The sequence below is a fragment of the Pelophylax lessonae genome (genome assembly GCF_965119305.1).
Source record: "Pelophylax lessonae genome assembly, chromosome: 3".
Taxonomy (NCBI): Eukaryota; Metazoa; Chordata; class Amphibia; order Anura; family Ranidae; genus Pelophylax; species Pelophylax lessonae.
In genome coordinates this window covers 112,338,674-112,357,405 of record NC_138770.1, presented here as the reverse complement: position 1 = coordinate 112,357,405, position 18,732 = coordinate 112,338,674, and the positions used below count along the sequence as shown (strand labels likewise).

Sequence of the window (18,732 nt, the reverse complement as noted above, 5' to 3'; positions counted from 1 at the left end):
GCTCTGTGAACTCTTTTAGATTGTGTAATTAATTAGGCTTCTTCTGTGTTGATGGTTGGAAACCTGATCTAGTGATGTCAGTGATGTCAGTTGTCTAGTGATGTCAGTTGCTACAGCGCTGCCCTAGTAAAAATGCATGATACAAACAACACATTTCATTTTCTAATAGGTGTCCAGTCAATCAAAAACATAAAGTTAAGTGCTTACATGACAAAAGTAATAGCAAGATATAATTCAGTACTATGAATAAAGTGCTTTGTGCAATAAAAAATCAAAAATAGTCCATAAACATCTAAAAGTCCATCAAACTTTTGTGAATCTTGATAAAAAAGTGACTCCAACTTGGCATGCTCCTCTCCTATGTGCCCCCACTGACCACCTATACGCATAAGACAAGCCCAGATAATGTCTCTTTCTCCACTCCTTTACACGTAGTCTTCAGAAGCTTCAGTGGGAGAGGGGCAAAACATGTCAAGCTCGATCGATCAGTGACGAGCAGCTGGTGTATGGGAACACGCTGAGGCATTATATTTGAATATTTTTCGCTTTTATTGATCTCTTTTATGTAAGTGCAGTTTCGTTTTCTAATGAAGTGTTCTTGCATGGCAAGACCACTTACTGTTATCTCACATATATATTCTTATTATTATAGCCAAATTTACCGCCCTAACTCCTCCCACAGTTTTTATACTACATAGACAGTAATATAGGGAAACGTGTGGATTGTTCCTGATTGGTGTGCTATTACTTTGTGGAACGTTTCGCCGAATGGTTCACGAAATATCAGCATTTTTGTGGTGAAATTGGTCCCATAGGAATGAATGGTGGAATGTTCAAATCTAGAGTGGGAGCTGACAAAAGCTAGAGAGGGAGCTGAAAAATCACCTACACAAATCTTATATCAAAACGTTTAGCTATCCCTGCTGCCACTAAAAATCTCCACGGCTAAGTCATAGTCCTGATAGTTTTCACCCTTTCTTAACTGCTGCCACTCCCACACACACACACACCACCCCACACACACACCACACCCACACCCCCCACACACACACACACACCACATACACACACCACACACCCCATCCCACACACACACCCCACACACACACCCCACCCCACACACACACACCACACACACACACACACACACACACACACCCCACACACACACCACACACCCCACCCCACACACACACCCACCACACACAAACACACCACACCCACACACACACCCACACACAAACACACCACACACACACACACACACACACCACACAAACACACCACACCCACACACACACACCACACCCCACACACACACCACACACCCCACACACACACCACACACACACACACACACACACACACACACACCCCACACACACAGCAAGAACACTTCACACAATTTCCCCGGAAGTTGTACGTTTTCTAGTTAACAGTATCACACCATGGATGTTCTCCCGTTCCTTGCATGGTGAAAACAATGCTGGTAATTACTTGGAGAGAGCAGTGGAGGAGTTAAAGAGGAGATAAAGCGTGACCACTGAGTCACAGGCCTGCTTTGGCTATGATTTGAGAGTCTAACACACTACGTGTAAAGGTGTGGAGAAAGAGACCTATTATCTGGGCTTGTCTTATGCGTACAGCTGGTGAGTGGAGGCACATAGGAGGGGAGCATGCCAAGTTGGAGTCGCTTTTTATCAAGATTCACAAAAGTTTGATGGACTTGAATTTTTGATTTTTTATTGCACGGAGCACTTTATTCACAGTAATAAATTATATCTTGCTATTACTTTTTTGTCATTTCAGCACTTTACTTTGTCTTTGTTTGATTGGACACTTATTAGAAAATGAAATGTGTTATTTGTATCATCTTTTACTAGGGCAGCACTGTAGTTATTGACATCACATGCATACAGTGCCTACCCCTTCTCTCTGAAGCGCTACTGTGACAGATCATAGGGATTCTGATTGGTCAGCGCCAGCACAGAGCATCGCTCTGATTTGTGCTGGAAGCACTGCATGGAGAAGAGAGAGAAAAGCAGGGATTGTAAAACCATGGTCTACTACACCAGAGTGGGCACTGAAAACTCATCACCCACAGGGGTAAGTACAGCAAGAACTGGTGGCTGGGGAGGGGATATGGTGTTGGTTTATCTTTTTATTTTTTCTGAAAAAGTGACTTTACACTTTTATTAGTGGGTGCCCCTATGTACACATATAATTGCAAACCAACTTCCTATTTATGCAGTTTGATATTTATACTACCTTATCTGTTTTCCTATCATTGCAGCTAGCCAGGATATGGCCAGATATGAAGTTGACATTGAAATAAGCTTCCCTGATGCCGCTTTGGCCACAAATTATACAAACGTGTTGAAGACCTTGGACGTGTATGCTTCACTGCCAAATACTACGGTGATATCCAGTGTAGCACCCTCTGGGGGTAAATATCCTGGTGTATCAGTTTTCTTAAAAAGCATTTTTATAATTTACTTTTTTCTTTTTGTTTTAAATAGTTTTTCAGATGTAAGATCATTTTAACACCTGACATAATACATATACAGTACAGGATTACTCTGTAAAGCAGTGTAACAAGGGCTGGTAATAGTAAACAAATGGCTAAAATGTGGCTTCCTCTTCAAACCTTATTCATCGCATAAGTCCTGATGTGGTATGTTGGTTTTCAGTGCTGCTAGTTCCCGTAGCAGGGCTTTTACAGTTGTGCAGCAGAGTATCCTCAGACGCAGTGGGCACAGTACAGACTGAGATGACTTTACCGGGGTGGCATCTGCTGGAGAGGTGTCAGTCTGGCACAAATATCATCCTCCCTCGCCTTGGGGAGCATTCTGGAAATGACAAGAAAGAATTTAAAAAAAGCAAGTAACTTAACTTAAAGTGGTAGTAAAGTCACAATGTTGATTTTTACCTATATTGTAGGTAAGCCTATAATGAAGCTTACCTATAGGTACAGTAAATATCTCCTAAACGTGCACCATTTAGCAGATATTTATTTTAGCAGCAGCTGGTGATGTCACAGGAGCATGCGCACTGAGATCTGAATGGACTGTGCCATCCATTCTAAATTTTGTGCTGCGGCCATGACTCTTGCGCGCATGCACGAGTGACATTTTTGCGGCTTTGCCATTCATTTGGCTGAAGCCCGCAAACCTGGATGGAAGATTGGGTGAAGATGGAAGCGCGGCGCTGGAGGGCTTAGTTTTTAAGGTAAGATCGTCATAATGTGCTAGTATGCAATGCATACTAGCACATTATGACTTAAACCATCCAGGAGCCCAATTTTTTATTTATTTTTTTGTGCAGTTTACTGCAATTTTAACCACTTTACAACCGGAGGATTTTGCTGTCTTCCGTCCAGGCCACTTTTTGCGATTCGGCGCTGTGCGACTTCAACTGACAATTGCGCGGTCGTGCGACGCCGTACCCAAACGAAATTTACGTCCTTTTTCTCCCACAAACAGAGCTTTCTTTTGGTGGTATTTGATCACCTGTGCGATTTTTACTTTTTGCGCTATAAACAAAAAAAGAGCGTTTATTTTGAAAAAATAACAATATTTTTCACATTTTTTTATATGAAATTCCCCCCAAAAAAGATGTAAAAACCAATTTTTTTAAAAGTTTTTTGCCAATTTGTTTTATGCTACATATGTTTGGTAAAAAAAATCGCAATAAGCGTATTTTGATTGGTTTGCGCAAAAGTTATTGCGTTTACTAACAAAGGGAAAGATTTCTGTCATTTTTGGTGTTTTTTTTTTAACGCGTAATGGCGGCGATCTGCGATTTTTTTTGCGGGACTGCGACATTGCGGTGGACAGACCGGACCCCTGACTGACATTTTTGACACTTTTGGGGGTACCAGTGACATTACTGCAGTAATCAGTGCTATATATATGCACTGTTACTGTAAAAATGACACTGGCAGGGAAGGGGTTAATTTTATTGGAGAGGGAGGGGTTAATGTATGCCTGGTGCTTACTGACGTGTAGGGGGGGAGGTGACTATGTGATTCATGGACAGATCGGATGTCCAGCTATGCTGAACAGTCCGATCTGTCACTCCCTGTCACTATGGAGATCCGCCCGCTGTGTTTACACACAGCGGGCGGATCTCCAGACTCGATCCCCGACGATCGGGTAAGAGCAGCGGCGATCGCCGCTGCTCCTCCCCTGGCCCGACTCCCGCTGTGAATGAAAACAGCGGGAGCGAGCCTCCGGCGGCGCGCAAGCGCCGCCCAGAAGGGGAGGAGTCCAGTCACGTTAATACTACGTGACTGGACGGGAACGAGCCACTCTGCCGCAGTAGTATTCCCGTAAGCGGTAGTAAAGTGGTTAAACTGTCTCAGTTTGGGGACATGCACATGCACCTACACAGTTGTCACATTTGGACATGCAGCTGCTGTGTCTCAATTGGCATGAATGGAACTATCTGCACGGGGATGCATGAAACACTTTTGCATCCCCTTGCAGGTAAACACGGCCCTGCACAGGCACACGGTATAATATGCCCCATGTGAAGTAGGGGCAAGGTCTAAGGGGCATTTCAACACCCTAAAAGCTGCACTACCATGCTGCAACCACATGCAGCATGGCCCCATTCACATCAATTGTTTGCGTTTGGCAGGTGGTTGTGCCCGCCACATGTGGCAAGGAGTATCATTCCAGACACAAAGCAAAGCACCGTGGATGCGCCATGTGTACACACATGGCCGCTGTCTTCGCAGCTTAACCTGAAATGTAATGCAACCACATAATGCATGTGTGGAGAGTGGGCTTTAACACCCACATGTTGCACACATGCGTTTACGGGCTGCAGAGCTTTCTGCGCAGAGTATGCTTACTACACACTGCCAGCACAGTGACGAAGCTGTCACAGACAGGATCTCCCAATCATGTGATCACAGTAGTCACATGATTGGCTGATCCTTCCGGTACATTAGATGCACAGACTATATTAAAGGTGGGAAGGGGTTAAGTGTGATTAAGCAATTGTGTTAAAGAAAAAGAGGATGAGAAAAAAAAATTACTTTAAAATCAGTGAAGGTCTTCTTTAAGCCTTGGTTCTATGTGGTTTCCCACTGGCTGCGTTTGCTCAAGCACAACAGCCTAGTTATTTGAATGGTGCGCTGTACCCTCTGAAAACACAGGGAAAAAGTCCCTACTACTTTTCAGAAAATGCAGCTGCAGGGAAATTGCATAGTGCAGTGTGGTTTCCAGTTCATGGGGATGCCATTACGATTAATGGTACCCAAACACATTCACTAATCTGAATCGCACTTTTCTGCGGGTGTGGGAAGGCATGCCATTAATGCAACAGAACTCACAAGTGTTCCACTACGCCAAAAAAAAATACTGGTTGCAATGCCATGGGAGGTGAAATCTAGTATCGGTAAACCAGTCAATAATGAAACAGGTAAAAAGAAACACAAAGGAGCTTAAACTCCCTTGGCTTTGTGCATCTAGAGAAGAAAGTCGTTTTCTATTCACTCTAGCATCCCAAATAATTTTATTTTATTTTTTAGCCTGTACTTTCAATGGAACCCACGCAAACTGTTCCTGTGATCAGAATTATGACTGCCTAGGAACATCTGGATCATGTGTCAGTGGAAGCTGTATTTGCATCACCCCCCTTCCACTGCAACAATATTGCATACGTAAGTCAATCACTTACATGATTTATTTATATTTGTTGGACTGGTGTAGCCTTTTACCTGCTTATCCTTCTGACTACATTGCTGGTTCGAAACATGGACATACTGTTGGTTCCTGTGACTAAGACTACCACCTTTTCTGCAAAAGAACACCAACTTTATTATCTGTTTTCTACTAATAACAATGCCATCAAGTCCCATTTTGACTGGCCACGTGGCTATTTTTTTTCTGTGATCCATCTCATTACTAACCGTTGATGGAGTATAATGAGGAGGTGCAGTGTGTTTGTTCAGTGGTGCACCTACTGTATTTGGCTGTGCCTCCACTCCCATAACCCCCTGTACTGAGGGCTGCATCATGCATTATGGCTTCTGCTTCCTGCCTCCTGCAAATAGTAGTAACATGTGGGGTCACACAAGCTCTCCAGTTATTACTGACTTTGTTTTTAAGTATGATGATGACTAAGAGCCCTATATTTTGCTTTACTCTGCAGACTTCAGTGCTTGTATGAACATATGCCCACTGTAGGAAGGGCTACATTCCCTAGCACTAGGGTGGATTTCAATGTTACATGAGCCACAAGTTTCTGTTTCCATTTGCTCCAGTGCCTATGAATGAGAGGCCAACATTCTTTTTGTACACTGGATTTCAAATGGGTGGGTGGCACAAAAGCTACTTGTGCAAAGAATAAACTGGTAGTATACAACTGTGTTTGGTTATTTCCACCCATACCGTGAATGACTAAAGTAGATAATGCTAGGGAAGGGGAGAGGCTGGAGGATTTTCTTGGTACCAATAGACACACAACAAAAGATAAAATCAAGTATGTTTTATTACAAAAATAGCAGAAAAACATATTATTAATACAAAATGGAGATACACATTAAAAAGGCATTTGGTTTGCATTACACCCTAATGGTCTGACCCAACTGTGTCTGTAAAATGATTAAATGAAACTAAAGATGGTAAACACTAGAGATGGCCTTGCGGTTCGCCCAGCGGTCGGTTGTTAGCTACCCGCCAAATTTGCGAACACATGGCGTCGTTCGCGGCAGCCATATTAGTTTACATTGGGGAGAACTTTGACCCATGACACAGCCGTCAGGTGGAACGGGACAGCCAATTGAAACATTCCAGCACATGGACAGTCCCCCTACCCTATAAATAGACCTGAGCTGTCGGCCATTTCACATTTCGGTTTCTGCCAGTGTAGGGAGAGGTCTGCTGTGCTCATGAGGTAGAGTTTGCTAGACACAAATAGCACTGTGAAGATCCACAAAAGTACTTTTAAGGGCTGGTATTTCGGTATAGGTCTACTAGTATCTTTTGAGTTTAGGGAGAGGTATCCAGTGGTTGCTGTAGGGGCAGTTAGAGATCGGCTGCAGTCACACAAATTGCTCTGTTAATGTCCACAAAAGTCCTTTTCAGGGCTGGTATTTCGGTATAGGTCCAGTCTCTCTTCAGTATAGGGACAGGTATCCAGTCTGTGCTGTAGGGGCAGTTAGAGATCGTCATCTGCAGTGACACAAATTACTCTGTTAATGTCCACAAAAGTCATTTAAAGTGCTGCAATGTCTGTATAGGGTCTATTACAGTCTCTTTAGTATAGGGGCAGGCATCCAGTCTGTGCTGTAGGGGCAGTTGGAGATTGTCAGCAGTGACACAAATCACTCTGTTAATGTCCACAAAAGTCATTTAAAGGGCTGCAATTGTTTTGGTATTGCTGTGCAGTGCACTAAAAAGGGGAGTGGGGGAGGGGGTTAATCCACAGTATAATATACTTTGTAGAAAGCATATCATAGTGGATTAGTAGTATTATTGTGCACTGTGCAGCATTGTGACAGGTGTGGTGACTGAGCGTTGCTGCAGCAATACTACACACAGTGACAAACTCCCTGGCCAATTTTTTGTAGAACTGGTGTAATAGACCAGTGGCCCCCCAATACCACATATTGAAGTGGGGTGTTATCTTAGTATACTTTTACAAGTGTATTTGTGTCCTGCAACAATATTGCCTCTTTTGCTGAGTTAAGTCTGATACACACAGTGCCAAACTCCCTGGCCAATTTTTTCAACAACTGGTGTGATAGACCAGTGGCCCCCCAATACCACATATTGAAGTGGGTGTTATCTGAGTATACTTTTACAAGTGTATTTGTGTCCTGCAACAATAGTGCCTTTTTTTCTGAGTTAAGTCTGATACACACAGTGCCAAACTCCCTGGCCAATTTTTTCAACAACTAGTGTGATAGACCAGTGGCCCCCCAATACCACATATTGAAGTGGGGTGTTATTTAACAGTATACTTTTCTAAGAGTGTATTTTAGTCCTGCAAACATTTGGCCTATCTTGCTGTGTTGACTGTGCTACACACAGTGACAACAGTTACTGGCCAATTATTTGTAGAACTGGTGTGATAGACCAGTGGCCCCCCAATACCACATATTGAAGTGGGTGTTATCTGAGTATACTTTTACAAGTGTATTTGTGTCCTGCAACAATATTGCCTCTTTTGCTGAGTTAAGTCTGATACACACAGTGCCAAATTCCCTGGCCAATTTTTTCAACAACTGGTGTGATAGACCAGTGGCCTCCCAATACCACATATTGAAGTGGGGTGTTATTTAACAGTATACTTTTCTAAGAGTGTATTTTAGTCCTGCAAAAATTTGGCCTCTCTTGCTGTGTTGACTGTGCTACACACAGTGACAACAGTTACTGGCCAATTATTTGTAGAACTGGTGTGAGAAACCTGTAGCCCCCCAATACCACAGATAGAAGCGGGGTGTTTTCCAGATATACTGCGATTCTCTAGAGACCTTTGTCACAGGGTAATTAAAAAACATGACAGGCAGAGGAAGAGGCAGAGACGCACACAGGGGTGGTAGGGGTAGGGCAGGAGCAGTAGGCCGGAGCCTAACTGTGAAGTTTCAAAAGCCACGTGCAATTACGTCGAAGGACACACCAGACTTGGTTGAGTGGGTCACTCAGCCTTCCTCTTCTGCACCCTCCTCATCCTCTCTATCTGCACCCTCTTCACGCTCTGCTGTGTGCACCCCCAAAGACACCACCACCACATACCCTCCGCTTGAGTCACTGGAATTATTTTCCGATCCATCACAAGACGTTTGCGATGCGCAGCCATTGTTGTCTTTGGATCAGGAAGAGGAGGTAGCAACAGCCGCCACTCAGCAGTCTGATGACAGTACCCAGATCAGCCCAAGGAGGTTGGTCCCCGCTGTTGCTGCCTACTCCGAGATCTCGAATGTTAGTGGTGGGGAAGGTGATGTGAATGATGACGAGTCTATGGACGTCATGTGGGTGGCCACAAGAGAGAAGAGGAAGGGAGTTCAGAGGGAGAGACGGACCAGCAGATAGGGAGGAGAGGCAGGCAAAACTCATTGCACAAGAGGTACAAAGCAGACTGCAAATGTATCAGGAGCGAGCCATCAACCATGTACAGTAACATCTGGCGCTCCCAGGACGCCAGCACATGGCTCAGCAGTGTGGGCTTTTTTTACTGTGTCCGTTGCTAACAACAGTGTTGCCATCTGCAGCCTTTGCAGTGAACGCATAAGTCGCGGTAAGCCCAACACTCACCTAGGGACAACCGCCTTAAGAAGGCACCTGAACTTCCATCACCGAGCCCGGTGGAAGCAACACCGTCAGAACCCACAAAGCCACACTCCAGGCTCTCACCGTCCAGCCTCTTCTCCTTCTCCTCTCTCCTCACATTTGCCCTCCACTCCACCTTCCATGATGCCGTTGTCACGTTGTTCTGGAAGAAGGCAGGCTTCTGTGGTCCAAATGTTGGAGCGGAAAAAAATGATGACGCCGGATAACCCTGTTGCACAACGTTTGACTGCTGGCTTGTCGGAACTGATAGCCCGCCAACTACTGCCATATCAACTGGTGGACACGGAGGCCTTTTCGTAAATTTGTGGCCATTGGAACACCACAATGGAAGGTCCCAGTGAGGAAATATTTCTTGCAAAAGGGCATTCCAGAGCTGTATGGCCATGTTCAGCGGCAAGTGAATATATCTCTGGCACACAGTGTTGGTGCCAAGATACATCTGACCACAGACACATGGTCTAGCAAACACGGGCAGGGAAGGTATATCACTTTTACTGCCCACTGGGTGAACCTTCTGACGACCGTTAAACATGTAACCCGTGGCACCCGTGTAGATTTAGTTGTACCGCCACGGATTGCAAGCAGGCCTGCCTCTTCTTCTAGATAAAAATGTATTTAGGAACCACTAGACTGACCCAAAGAATGGCTGCAATAAGGGATGCTCACGCCCGCTTAATTCAAAATAGCAAAAACTTTATTAGAATTAAGGCATATCAAGATTAAAATAACCCTTTACAGAAGGGAAACATGAGTACATTTGGGTGGAATCAGCTGCGATGACGTGCAACACGTGTAACATAGAAACAACAAAACAATGACTCACACACACATGGCCGGCCACACACACACCAAGAATGAAGATACACCAATGAAGCGGCCGCCAGCATATAGCTCAATGAGAGCTTGTTAATGCTGCCAAAGCCGCTACTCGTGCATCTGCATGCCACTGTGACAATATGACAATATGACAAGATGGTGGGTACCCAATGCAACACTTTGGTATATATAGATATTGCAAACTATATTGAGTATCACTCCTATAGCTTCATAAAACATGTCATGCAATGATATACTTGGAGGAGTGTCTGCACTTGACAGAAGCTCCGATCTATTATCAGACCTGGTCAATTGACCAATCAACTGTGCAAAAAGGGGGGCTGAAGATCAGTCAAGGCGTCCTCGTGTATTAGTGGAATATCTTGGTATAAGTCCACACAATATATATTCACAATGTATGGGATAATTGCATGATGGGGGCAGAAGGGGAGGATGAAGGTGGTCTGTCCTCAATTGTGAATGAATAGTTGGCCAGTCCTTTAATTGATAAAGTCAATGGCAATGGAAATGATCAAATAATAGCATTGGGCAATTTAGACCATCCTGGTCGGCCAGAGGCAGGGATGTATATAATTTCAAGATGAATCCGGTTAGTAGTGGGAGCAGGGGAGAGACGCTTATCACCACTAGGGTAGCGCAGGCTCGCACTGGTATCTAGCAGTGGTGAGTTATGGTATTTGGCAGCTTACAGAGTATGTCCCATAAAGCAATATTATTCAGATAGCCTTCTCCTGCACCAAAGCTCCAACCAGTTGCCATATACACCGGATGCTCATAGCCTTTTCTCAATCCCCATTAGAAACTTAAAGCTCACCATACATCCTATTGTGGATGGTTGACTCCGGGTAATGGATACATCCGTCTGTCTCCTAGTACAGTGGCCCCTGATGTTCGTCAGCTCCTTCGGGACGCCTCAGGTCAGCGGCGTCTAACGCACATGGCGGCTGTTGTGCCTGAGCGGCTAAGTCGGCTGATTGGCTGTTTGCCGATTCTTCCGATAGGTGTGTGTGTGGCCGGCGTGTGACGTCCAGAATTTCCAGTCACAGAGAGACAGTTGCGGGTAGCAATCCAACAGCGCCTGCAAGAAGAGGGCGGTTTGAAGATGTCTTGGTCACTTCAGATATGAGATCCTTCTTTCAGCCGAACCTTCGACAGCTGTACTCCGGATCCAGCAACAAGGAACGCCTAGACCGACAGGTGTCCGACTACATCGGGTTAGCGGCCGATGTGGACGATCTGAGGAGTGATGAACCCCTGGACTACTGAGTGGGCAGGCTTGACCTCTGGCCAGAGCTTGCACAATTTACAAAGGAACTGTTGGCTTGCCCCCCGTCCAGTGGCCTGTCCGAAAGGACGTTCAGCGCAGCAGGGGGGATCGTGACCGATAAGCGCACTCGCCTAGCTCATGACAGTGTTGACTACCTCACATTTATAAAAATGAATGAGGCATGGATCTCTGAGGAATTCAACACATGTGACCAATAGACCATGTTTCATCGAAATTCCTCATGCCAGGCCACAAATATCCGCCAGTCCGCCATCCCCCCACAGCAATTCCTGGTCCTTGGCTTCGCTACATACAGCGGCATAAAAGGCATTTCATGTCCATTGAATGGTTACTTTTTGGGGCCTATACAGGCCGACACTTCTGTATCCTGTGAATGCCTACTGTACCTCCAGCCGTCAAATACACTATGTTCTTTGCTGTCAGTTAAACCCATGTGGGCTAATTTTTGGGGCCTATACAGGCCGACACTTCTGTATCCTGTGAACACCTACTGTACCTCCAGCCGTCAAATACACTATGTTCTTTGCTGTCAGTTAAACCCATGTGGGCTAATTTTTGGGGCCTATACAGACCGACACTTCTGTATCCTGTGAACGCCTACTGTACCTCCAGCCGTCAAATACACTACGTTCTTTGCTGTCAGTTAAATTCATGTGGGCTAATTTTTGGGGCCTATACAGGCCGACACTTCTGTATCCTGTGAACGCCTACTGTACCTCCAGCCGTCAAATACAATACGTTTTTTGCTGTCAGTTAAACCCATGTGGGCTAATTTTTGGGGCCTATACAGGCCGACACTTCTGTATCCTGTGAACGTATACTGTACCTCCAGCCATCAAATACACTACGTTCTTTGCTGTCAGTTAAACCCATGTGGGCTATTTTTTGGGGCCTATACAGGCCGACACTTACTTCTGTATACTGTGTGAATGCCCACCAACCAGAGCCCCGGACCTCAACCATTTTCAGGCGGATCATGTCTGCAATTATCTGGGTGATCACCTCTTAGGGGGGAGTGGTGTTGTAGAGTGACAGCCGCTACTGGATCTCTCGCGGAAGCATCGGACATTCCGGACTCCTCCATAGCTGGCCCTGTGCTTCGGTCGCTGGCAACACACTCTCCATCAACTCGGCAATTAAGGTGGACTTTGACATGTTGCCAGCGCTCTGTCCCCTTGATTCCAGCAGATCCTTCAGTGTGATTCACTTAAGGCTGAAGTGGCAAAGCTCCATCCGACAAGGTCCTGTGTGGTTTAGATGTTCCAGGCACAAGGAAGTATCCCACTGCTGCCACCAAATGTGACGGACTCCACACACCCTAACTGGGCATCTCTGCCAAGAAGCTGCTTCCTAAACTCTGGAACACGAGACCCGTGAATCTGGCTATAGTTACCCCAAGAAGGCTGAAAGTACATTAGACATTCACAGGATACAGAAGTAAGTTTCGGCCATTCCAGGCCCCAAAAATTAGCCCACATGGGTTTACCTGACAGCTAAGAACGTTGTATTCTGTGGCTGAAGGTACATTAGGCATTCACAGGATGCAGAAGTAAGTGTCGGCCAGTATAGGCCCCAAAAATTAGTCCACATAGGTTTACCTGACTGCTAAGAACGTTGTATTCTCTGGCTGAAGGTACATTAGGCATTCACAGGATACAGAAGTAAGTGTCAGCCATAAAAGGCCCCAAAAATTAGCCCACGTGGGTTTACCTGACAGCTAAGAACGTTGTATTCTGTGGCTGAAGGTACATTAAGCATTCACAGGATACAGAAGTAAGTGTCGGCCATAAAAGGCCCCAAAAATTAGGCATTCAATGGACATGAAATGCCTTTTCTGTCACTGTATTTACCGAAGACAAGGACCATGAATTGTTGTGGGTGGATGGCGGTCTGGCGGATATTTGTGGCCTGTCATGAGGAATTGTAATCAAACATGGTCTACTGGTCACATGTGTTGAATTCCTCAGAGATCCATGCCTCATTCATTTTTATAAATGTGAGGTAGTCAACACTGTCATGAGCTAGGCGAGTGCGCTTATCGGTCACGATCCCCCCTGGTGCACTGAACGTCCTTTCAGACAGGACACTGGACGGGGGGCAAACCAACAGTTCCATTGCAAATTGTGCAAGCTCTGGCCAGAGGTCAAGCCTGCCCACCCAGGGGTTCATTGCTCCTCAGAGCATCCACATCGGCCGTTAACCCAATGTAGTCGGACCCCCTATCGGTCTAGGCATTCCCTGATGCTGGATCCGGAGGACAGCTGTCGTTGGGTGGCTGAAAGAAGGATCTCATATGTGAAGTGACCAACACATCTTCAAACCGCCCTCTTCTTGCAGGATTGCTACCCGCAACTGTTTCTCTGTGAGTGGAAATTCCTCTGCCAGCGCACGCAAAAGCAGAATGCAGCATTTCTCGCAGCAAGGCCTGGAAGTGCTGCATTCTGACTGCCCTCTGTGATGGTGGTAACATTTCTGCCATTTTTTTGTTTGTACCGGGGGTCTAAGTATGTTGCCACCCAGTACTGGTCCTTGTCTCCCTTTTTTACGGGGGTCCCCCTTAAAACACTGGAGCATGAACGCCCCCATTCGCACTAAATTGGAAGCGGTGTAGTGGCCTGGCTCCAGCTCATCATCCAGGATAATCTCGTCATCATTCTCCTCCCCCCATCCACGGACAACACCAGGGATCCCAGAAAGGTTTAAAGCATGCCCTTCTTGCTCCTCCTCATCCGCCCCGGCACCATCCTCCTCTGACTCCTCTTCAGACCCCTGTTGTTGATTTGTCTCAGATGGAGTAGCACCCCCTGGGAATTCATCCAACATTGTGACTTCCTCATCTTCCTGCTCCTCGACTGCTTGATCAATGACACGATGCAATGCAAGCTCCAGAAAGAAGGCGTAAGGTACGATGTCACTGATGGCGCCCTGGCCGTGACTGACCAGTTTGGTGATATCATCAAATGGCCGCAGAAGTCTGCATGCGTCGCGCATGAGCAGCCACTGGCAAGGTGAAAAAAACCCAAGCTACCCAGAACCTGTCCTGCCGCAGAGTTCGTACAGGTAGTCGTTAACCACACGTTTCTGCTGGAGCAGCCTATTAAGCATATGCAATGTTGAGTTCCATCGCGTCGGGCAGTCACAAATAAGATGCATGAAGGGCAGGTTGTGTCGCCGCTGAATTTCAGCAAGGTGAGCCATGGCTGTGTAAGACCTTCTAAAATGGCCCGAGATTTTCCTGGCCTGCCGCAAGACGTCCTGGACCCCAGGATATTTGGCAACGAATCACTGCACGACCTAGTTCAGGATGTGTTGCCTGTTTCAGCACGCTCAGCAGATTGGCCCCGTTGTTGCACACCAACTGTCAAATTGTGCGGTGTCAGCCACTGATCTGCCTGTGAACGCAAAGCTGAAAGGAGTGCAGGACCAGTGTGCCTCTTGGCTTCCAGGCACAACAGACGCAGCACAGCATGGCAACGTCTCACCTGGCATGTGGATTAGGTTCTGGGGATCTTGGGCGGCGCAGCGGAAGAGACGGTAGCAGCGGAAAAGGAGAAGTCACCCGAGGAGGAGAGGGAGGATGGAGTAGGAGGAGAAGAAGAGGCAGGCCTGCATGCAATCCGTGGCGGTAAAACCAAATCTACACAGGTGCCACGGTTTACATGCTTGACGGCCATCAGAAGGTTCACCCAGTGGGCAGTAAAAGTGATATAACTTCCCTGCCCGTGTTTGCTAGACCATGTGTCTGTGGTCAGATGTATCTTGGCTCCGACACTGTGTGCCAGAGATGCATTCACTTGCCACTGGACATGGCCATACAGCTCTGGATTGCCCTTCTGCGAGAAATATTTCCTGCCTGGGACCTTCCATTGTGGTATTCCAATGGCCACAAATTTCTGAAAGGCCTCCGAGTCCACCAGTTGATATGGCAGTAGTTGGCGGGCTATCAGTTCCGACAAGCCAGCAGTCAAATGTTGGGCAAGAGGGTTATCCGGCGTCATAATTTTTTTACGCTCCAACGTTTTGGCCAAAGAAGCCTGCCTTTTTCCAGAACAACATGAGGACGGCATGATGGAAGGTGGAGTGGAGGACAATTGTGAGGAGAGAGGAGAAGGAGAAGAGCCTGGAAGGTGAGAGCCTGGAGAGTGGCTTTGTGGGTTCTGACGGCATTGCTTCCACTGGGCTCGGTGATGGGAGTTTAGGTGCCTTCTTAAGGCGGTCGTCCCTAGGTGAGTGTTGGGCTTACCGTGACTTATGCGTTGATGGCAAAGGCTGCAGATGGCAACACTGTTGTCAGCAGCGGACAGATTAAAAAAAGCCCACACTGTGGAGTCATGTGCCGGCGTCTTGGAATTGCCAGATGTGACTGTACATGGTTGATGGCTCGCTCATGATATATTTGCAGTCTGCTTTGTCCCTCCTGTGCAATGCAAGTTCCGCCTGCTTCTCCTCCCTATCTGCTGGTCCGTCTCTCCCTCTGTACTCCCCTCCTCTTCCTCTCTTGTGTGTAACGTCCATAGACACGTCATCATCCACGTCACCTTCCCCACCACTAACATTCGAGATCTCGGAGTAGGCAGCAACAGCGGGGACCAACCTCCTTGGGCTGATCTGGGTACTGTCATCAGACTGCTGAGTGGTTGCTGTTGCTACCTCCTCTTCCTGATCCGATGCCAACAATGGCTGTGCATCTCAAATGTCTAGTGATGGATCAGAAAAGAATTCCAGTGACTCAAGCGGAGGGTATATGGTGGTGGTGTCTTTGGGGGTGCACACAGCAGAGAGTGAAGAGGGTGCAGACAGAGAGGATGAGGAGGGTGCAGAAGAGGAAGGCTGAGTGAGCCACTCAACCAAGTCTGGTGTGTCCTTTGGCGTAATCAAACGCACCTTCTGAAACTTCACACTTTGGCTCCGGCCTACTTCTCCTGCCCTACCCCTACCACCCCTGCGTAAGGGCCTGTCTCTTCCTCTGCCTGTCATTTTTTAAATTACCATGTGACAAAAGTCTCTAGAGAAGTGCAGTATATGTGGAACAAGGTAAATAACACCCCGCTTCAATGTGTGGTATTGGGGGGCCACTGGTTTATCACACCAGTTCTACAAAAAATTGGCCAGTAACTGTTGTCACTGTGTGTAGCACAGTTAACACAGCAAAATAGGCCAAATTTTTGCAGGACTAAAATACACTGTTATAAAAGTATACTGTTAAATAACACCCCACTTCAATATGTGGTATTGGGGGGCCACTGGTCTATCACACCAGTTATAATACTTTTTTAAAAGTGCTTTTGTCACTGTTTGTAGTATTGCTGCAGAAACGCTCAACACACCAGTCACAATGCTGCACAGTGCACAATACAAATCCACTATAATATGCTTTCTATATTAGAAAGTATATTATAAGTGGATTACACCCCTATATAGTGCATTGCACACCAAAGAATAGTACACCTATACCAAATAAAAGGACTTTTGTGGACCTTAACAGAGCGATTTGTGTCACTGACGATCTGTCCCTGATGCACACAGCAAACCTCTCCCTACACTGACAAAAGAGACAGTACACCTATACCAAATACCAGCCCTTAAAAGGACTTTTGTGGACCTTAACAGAGCAATTTGTGTCACTGACGATCTGTCCCTGGTGCACACTGCAAACCTCTCCCTACACTGACAAAAGAGACAGTACACCTATACCATATACCAGCCCTTAAAAGGACTTTTGTGGACCTTAACAGAGCGATCTGTGTCACTGACAGTCTGTACCTGCTGCACACAGCCAATCTCTCCCTACACTGACAAAAAGCAGAATGTGAAATGGCCGCCAGGTCAGGTCTATTTATAAGGTAGGGGGTATGTCCTTGTGCTGAAATGTTTCAATTGGCTGTCCCGTTCCACCTGATTGCTGTGTCATGGGTCAAAGTTCTCTCCAATGTAAACTAATATGGCCACCGCAAACAACGCCATATGTTCGCAAAATCGGCGGGCTGCGAATAAGCAAAGTTAGCTGCGAACCGACCGCCGGGCGAACCGCAAGGCCATCCCTAACTGTGAAGAAAGTTCTGCTTTCAACCTACAACTCCTACAAGTCTCTGAACACTTGTATTAAGGCCTTGAGAAGAAAAAGTGCTGAAGAGGCCTTAAGCTGCTCATACATGAGTCAACAGAACGAAAAGAACGGAACCGATTCCCCCATCCACACATTCAGTGTGGATGCAGACATCCCCCGGGCTGTGTCATTGCATTCTGACAACAGGGAGACTCCCCCACTTCCCCGTCCTCAGATCAGCGCTGATGAAACTGAAATTTTACAGCAGTTCCATTTGTGAAAAGTTGTTCGATAGGTGGACTTCCCATGAACGAGAACGGCCATACATTCATAAAAATTTGCATTTTCCTGCTGAACCATCCAAATATCTATGTATGGCCAGCTGTAGATGTGGTGGCTGCATTAGGGTGGACTTACTAAAACTGGTGGAGTCAAAATCTGATGCAGCTGTGCAAGTTTTGACTAAAAACCTGGAAAATGACTGTTTTTTATGCAGGGCTGCACCCGTTTTTTTTTTAAATTACACTTTTTTCCTTTATTTTAACCTGATAATTCTACTATTAAAACCTTAACACATTTGTGTTCTAGGGTGACAACCATGTTAAGCATTGTGGCTTCTACTTTTTCCCCAAGTAAGCCCCATTCTCATCTGAGAGTTAGTTGGATGAGTTAGCATTGATATATCATAGACTTGGTAGGTTTGTTGACTTTTGTCCAGGGAGTTGTATACTCCACTGGACTATGTTCAACTCTCTTAAAACTTCTACTTTTCTACACCGTTCTCTTCTTCTGTTCTCTATTTCCATTCCTTCCTCTTCTACTCCTCCTCCTGGCCTTTTCTTCCCCCCCCCCTTTCTTTTTTGTTTCTTTCTTTTTTTTTCTCTCCCTCTCCTTTTCCAATTGAGTTGTGAAGACTTGTATCTAACTGATAGAGCGGAAAATATACTAGGTGTTAAATTGTTGCCCCTTAATGTAAAGGGCCTTAACACACCAGAGAAAAGGTCCCAAATTCTGAGTGAAATATGGCAAAATTGTGCACAAATCTAGTTTTTAGCATTTGGAAGAGTCCAAAATACCCAAACTTGGAATCATTTAAAATCCCATTACATTGTAAGGGTAGGGTGATAGCGTGGTTGTCACATCCTCCATGTTTTCCCTCCTTGTTGGGCTCCAAGCAGGGGTCACATGAGAGGCCTGCCCCTGGGTGGGCTCTTTGGGCTATGCCAGGTGTTGAGTCACTAACCCTTACACATGGT

General features: G+C 46.1%; 1 protein-coding gene across 1 annotated transcript in view; it reads left to right on the top strand.

Annotated features, from left to right (window-relative positions):
* Positions 1–18,732, top strand: part of LOC309550105 (adhesion G protein-coupled receptor F5-like) — a gene marked incomplete at its 5' end in the record, with an annotated part of 389,437 nt that overhangs the window by 26,131 nt on the left and 344,574 nt on the right. Inside the window, one exon of the mRNA XM_082250562.1 lies at positions 2,294–2,446. Within this exon, the coding sequence (XP_082106688.1) occupies positions 2,294–2,446 (153 nt within the window). The remainder of the gene's footprint in view (positions 1–2,293; positions 2,447–18,732) is intronic.